At 37.2% G+C, this 6,000-nt stretch overlaps 1 protein-coding gene across 1 annotated transcript in view; it reads right to left on the bottom strand.

Moving 5' to 3' along the window:
* Window positions 1-2,172: 2,172 nt before the first annotated feature.
* Window positions 2,173-6,000, bottom strand: part of SUGCT (succinyl-CoA:glutarate-CoA transferase) — a 1,092,359-nt gene continuing 1,088,531 nt past the window's right edge. Inside the window, exon 15 of the mRNA XM_045828740.1 lies at window positions 2,173-2,311. Coding sequence (XP_045684696.1) covers window positions 2,197-2,311 — 115 coding nt within the window. The 3' untranslated portion in view covers window positions 2,173-2,196. The remainder of the gene's footprint in view (window positions 2,312-6,000) is intronic.

The following is a 6,000-nucleotide window of genomic DNA, read 5'->3' as shown; positions in this document are numbered from 1 at the left end:
CACTTAATGTGGGGGAGGGGTTCGAGATGGAACAATACCACTTGCTCAGCTCTCTTCCAGCTTTCAGTCACTTCTGCCTCTACCCACAAACAAATTGGACCCTTCTGGGCACTGATTCCTGTGTGGGTGGGTTTGTGTATGTTCTAGGACCCTCTGGGTTTCTCCAATGAACTCTCCTGTGATGCTGGGAGTTTCTCCTGCCTCCACAACCCTCCAGGTTTTTTTTCAGTCAGGCCCTTTTTTTTTCCTGCACTGGGACTCCGGGTTGCTTGGTCTGTCATGCTCCTCAGTTGTTCCTCCAAGTTTATCTGCATGCAAATGTGGGACCACCTGTTCCACCAGCTGCCGCCCAGCCCTGTCCTGCTGCCTCCACCTTGCTGTGAGTCCTATCCACCATGGTTCCCTGTCCTTGTCTTTCCTACTGGTCTGGATGAATGTTTCTTCTTTGACTCCTTGGTTGTTGGACTTCCATGCAGTTCAATTTTCTGGCAGTTCTGGTTCATTTTTATTGTTGTTTAAATGTGTTGTTGTCTTTTGTTTGGTTCTACAAATAGGCACACTGTCTCCCTCTTGGATGGAAGTCAGTTTTTTCCCAAAAAAGACTGTGGACAACCAGTAGCAGTAGAGTTTACAGGGCTATCTCTTAATTCTGTGTCAGGACAAATCACACTTGTCATTGAAAGTTCTTTCTCCTGTCACCACAGCACCTGAGCTGGCCTCATGCAGATAATTTAAGCAGGAACTGAAACAAAAGCATAACCAAAGGGCTAGTGGAAATGACTGAGACTCTTGGGCTTACCCAGGACCCACATGGTTAAAAGCAGATTCATCAGACACTCATGCCACAAAGGCTCATTAGGAGGATTTTGAACTCTATTAGGCCCATCAGGAAAGAGCAGCACTCAAAATAAGCCTAAGATCATGTCCCACTGTGGGTCTATCACAGCCCTCCACAGACAGAGCAACTGCTATCTTTTGTTTGAGGCTCTACTTCAAAGAACTTTTTGCTCTCCTTGCTTTTGATTACTCCATATTGGCTTGCTAAACATTGGTCCCTGCATCTTCTTAATACTCTTACACATCTCAGCCTTTTTGTCTTGTGACCAGCACTACTTCTTTTCCAATAGAACCCAGAAAAACTTTGTTCTGATATTTGATGTCTCTACCAGCCTCTATGGTGATGTCATTGAGGCTGGGAACTAATAATATGTGGAACTAATAATGTGGGGAATTACACCCCACTGCATCCTTTTCTCAGCTAACCAGAGCTAGAACCACCCACCAAAGTACATGTGCAGTAGCAGCATAATCAACTGGTCGTGATTTACTGTGCCCATCCCAAGTTTGAGTTTAGCCCTGGCAACAGAATGAGTTCATGCTTGAAGCAGTTCCCCTCATAGCTGATTCATAAAATGTAGTCCACTGTTCAATTCAAAGTTATGGGTAGATGAACAGGATGGTTCAGTTTGAGACCTAGCCTATGTATGTTGTAAATAAGTTATTATAAAAGGTTTATTTCATAAATATTTAATATCTCTAGATTAGATCATTTTATTTTATTTGTTCTAGTTTTACAAATGTATGTAATTAGACTAAAAGATTTAGACAAAAAAAGAATAATTTGTTCCAGTTCTTATCAAGTGCATTGTTCACAGAATGAATGTGCTTTTCATTTGGAAATTTCCTGAAGACTATGAATGAAGAAAAGAAAAATGGGTGGGTTACATACAAACCTATTAAATTTTATCTATCACTAAAATTATGCTCCACAGATTAGAAATGTTCATCATGTTGTTTTTCTTCATTTAATTTCAGTCTTAGGCTCTATCTTAGGGAAGGATTAGTTGGAGAGTGGTTTTTATGACTATTGTTTGTATTTCTATGTGAGAAATCACCATGGTTTATTTCCAGAAATGCTCATCATTTAGGGGGGAAAACATTCAAAACTACATACCCAGAATTTATATAAGTACATCATCTTTATTTTGATTGAGGCTGAGAGTATGTGAGTTTGGAAAATGGGGATGAGTTTGTTTTATTTTAATTTTCTGGGTGTGGGAGAACCTGGTTATCAGTTTCCTATGAAATGCACTCCATGCTGAGGGGTTCTGTGCTTGTCTTAGTTATCAAATGGAGATTCAGAGATGCTCTCATTAGACATGAACTGGGTGACTTACAATACCACATGATCCAATCTCAACATGACGTTTTCCAGCTGTGACAAGGATAACAACCCTGTATTTGGGAGTCAGATGGCACTTTTTTCCACAGTGGTGAGATTTCACTCTGGCCCACGAAGAAGTACAGGACTCTGTAGTAATGGAGGAGAGAGCAGTTCTCATCCCATCTCAGCAACAAAACAGATTAATTAACTCCTAGCTTGTGTTACATAGACATTAAGCTCAGAGAAGAATGTGCTTGGCCATGTTCAGGGTCATGTGATGATAAGCATCAAATGTTCCAAAAATTAGAAGAAAAAAAAAAGAAATACAAGGTCTTATGGGTCCACAAAATACATCTTTTTGAACAATGTACAAGGAGCTAAGTTAAATATCTCTGGATTCTGAAACAGTTTCACATTTCCTCTCCAGCATTTCTATCAAAATAGTTCTTCAGTTTGTTCATTACATTTCACATATGATTAAAATCATATGGTATTTTTCTCTCTCACTGGCTTATTTCACTTAGGATAATGCTCTGCAAGACCATCCATGCTGTTGCAAAGGGTAAAATTTCCTTCTACTTTGCAGCCAAGTAGTATTGCATTGTGTACCACAACTTTTTAACCCATTAATCTACTGAAGGACACTGGGGTAGCTTCCGAATCTTAGCTATTGTAAATAATGCTGTAATGAACACTGGGGTGCATATATATGTTTTGTTTTTTATTTTGTGTTTGGTGTTTCTTCAGATAAATCCCCAAGAATGGTATCAATGGGTCATAAGGCAGTTCCATTTTTAATTTTTTCAGTAACTCCATATAGCTTTCCACAGTGGCTGTACCAGTCTTCATTCCTACCAATAGTGCACTAAGTTTCCCTTTTCTCCACATCCTCACCAGTACTTGTTGTTTGTTGGTTTTTTTATGTTAGCCCTTCTAAAAGGTGTGATGTGATAGACAGAGAGCAGGCTGATGCTGGGAGAGGGTTTGGTAAGAGGGTAGGGGGTTAGAACCAAAAAAAGGAGAAAAAACTCACAGATGTTGGTGGTGGGTGGTGGAGGAGAAGCTCTTTCAACCAAACCATGAATCTTTTTCAACATGGCAGCGTATTGCTCAATGATTAATCCAAAATTTTAATCATCCCATAATAAAGTCCTTAATTTCTGAAGAGGTAAAGAGGACAATCTATTACCAGGAAAAAAATACATTGCTATCATATTACCACCTACATGTATCCAAGAGATGGTACAAAACAGGTTTGTTTATTGATGAGTTTGTTTTCATTTGTCCATCAATGCAGGCTCCTTTTTAGGAGTCCTCTCTCTTCATAGTCTTTGTGTCTTGCTCCCTCATCCTAGAACTTTAGTTCTCAATTGCCCCATGTAGTTCTACCACCATCAAAGCTCTGTGAAATCTGTACAGTCTTATTTCTCCTTGGAAGTAGCTTTTGGTTCTTCATAATTAAAATGGACATGATAAACCTTTGTCTTAATAATACTGCCCACTTCATATTGCATAACTTTAATGTTCTATGCAAATAAGGACTCTGATCTCTCTTCTAGGATTACTGAGTAAGAGAGGGATGGTACAAAAAATGTGATAATAATGTGGTAAAACACTTTGTCTTGTGCTATTTGAAACTGGCTATTACCATGACTAAATTCTTATAATTTTTGGATTTTCAACCAACTCTTTCCTGTTGGCCATGGTATCTGCAAATTAGTGAGGTTCAGCTAATGTAACAAATTTTAATTTTTGTGCTTCACTTTAAAGTGCTGTATAAATTGACTTTATATCAGTTTTTAAGTCTGGTTTATCTTGTAGAAGTAGAATTAACAAATTCTTGAAACTTATATCAACCAAAATACTAAGGTATTTTTTACTTTGTTAAATTTGTTTTAATGTGAGTATATAATAGTTTAAAAGAAATATTATATGCAACTGAATATGATTTATAGTATTGTCATTAGAAATTGGGTAATAATCATGATGAAATGAAAAAATTTATTTTTAAAATTACCAAACATTGTTTATTTGTTAATTATTGATTTATACTCTGCTTCTTTGGTCAGAATAATTTTTAGGTTAAGACTAAAATGAATCAACAAAGAAAGAAAAGAGAATGAAAAGAAGTGAGGATGATAAAAGAATGTAAATACACAGAGCATAGAGCTTACACACTTGCAAACATAGTTAAATTTGACTTTAAGACCCTGGAAACTGTTACACAGTTCCTCAGGGAAGCCAGTGTATTTCTCTGGTATTAATTTCTTAAGGAAATCATGCTGATGGAGCCTCATATGGAAAACACTGAATGATGTCATATGCAATGTACTCAGTTGCAGTGCTACAGAGTGCCCCTTAAAAAGCAAAGACACAACATTAAAATACAACCTAATTGTTTAAAAAATTTAAGCCCAAATATGAAACTTTCTGTCAATCCAGCTTGAATGGAGGCATGAGTGGAGTACTTAACCTTTAGAAAATCCTTTTGTTGAAGTTAAATTAAGAAATGGTTTAATATCGTTTTTTGGTGGGGTGTGGAAGTCCAGTGGTGTGATGAAGTAGTTGAAAGCAGATTTATTATCTAGATCAGACAAATTCAATCACAACATACCAGTCTATCACAACCAAGCTGTAGATGAGTGGAATTACTCTCCTCATCAATGGCTGTCTCACTTCTCTAGAGAGTTAAGCTCTGGGGATAAATATAGACAGACTTCTTTATATTTCCAGTGTATAAAGAATTGAGTACGCACTTTCTGCAAACAAATAAAGTTTATACATGGAGTCTACCTAGTTTGAATCAACCCCAGAGATTGAGATTGGAACAGCTCTGGAGGAAAAATCATTCTCACTTATTGCATACCATTGACTATTTTTCATAATGTGAGCTCTGTGACATGGGTGACTAGGTCCCAACCAGAGGGATCCAAGTGCCTAAGATGTTTGAGGCACTTTCTCAGACTGTGCTTTCCTGATTCCCTCTCCAGAATCTGTATCTCAGAACCTACCCTCACACTGATCAGCAGAGTCATGCCTGACATCCCCACAATGATTTGAAGTACTCTGTAGGCTGCAATAAGATGTTTAAAATGTAGTTTAAATTTTAACAAGTTCCTTTCTGTTTCCCCTCATATGCTGTCCTTTTGACCTAAATGGGGCTTTTTATACCCCCAAATACCTTCCCACCTAAGAATTAAATAGGCAAGATCCATTTATGAATGATTCATTGATGGGAAATTAATAGAGAACTCTTCCTGAAAGAAGGTTAGCAAGATATTTCAATATCTTCAAGACAACAAGAAACACTACATAAAATATAGAAACCTTTCTTGAGAACTCCTAATACACTTGTTCAATTTGTCATTCAGTGGTCTGGGAGACATCACTTCAAGGATTAAACTGAAGGAAAGATGGTTGCTCTTGACAAGTCCAGGAAATCTCTCCTGTTGATGGTCCTTTTCAGGATACAAGCATTAAGTCAGCTTTATGCAATATCAGTCTTAAACCACATTGACATCTTTCAACAGATCTAAATATAAAAGAGCATGAACTTTGAAGTGTTTGGCCTCTCTTATTTTTAACTCCCATCTTGATTTTTTGGAATTGCTTCTAGATCATGTAGATGCATATGCCCTGACAGAAAGAATGAAAAGTACATGGTACACATCACTGACTACTTATAACCAGAGTAAGCTATATCAGGATGTTGATATATGCAAGTAACAGTGCCCTATGCTTATTCTATGGAGATCCATTTAAAATTATTAAATTCTGTATGAAAATTAATTTGGAAAAGAGTATTTCATTTAATTTAACACAGTTCTCCTTAAACA

This window comes from Phyllostomus hastatus, unplaced genomic scaffold (assembly GCF_019186645.2).
Source record: "Phyllostomus hastatus isolate PE091 unplaced genomic scaffold, TTU_PhHast_1.1 phas_scaffold_78, whole genome shotgun sequence".
Classification (NCBI taxonomy): Eukaryota; Metazoa; Chordata; class Mammalia; order Chiroptera; family Phyllostomidae; genus Phyllostomus; species Phyllostomus hastatus.
Note: the sequence above shows the minus strand (reverse complement) of the source record. Positions and strands in the feature narration are given on the sequence as shown.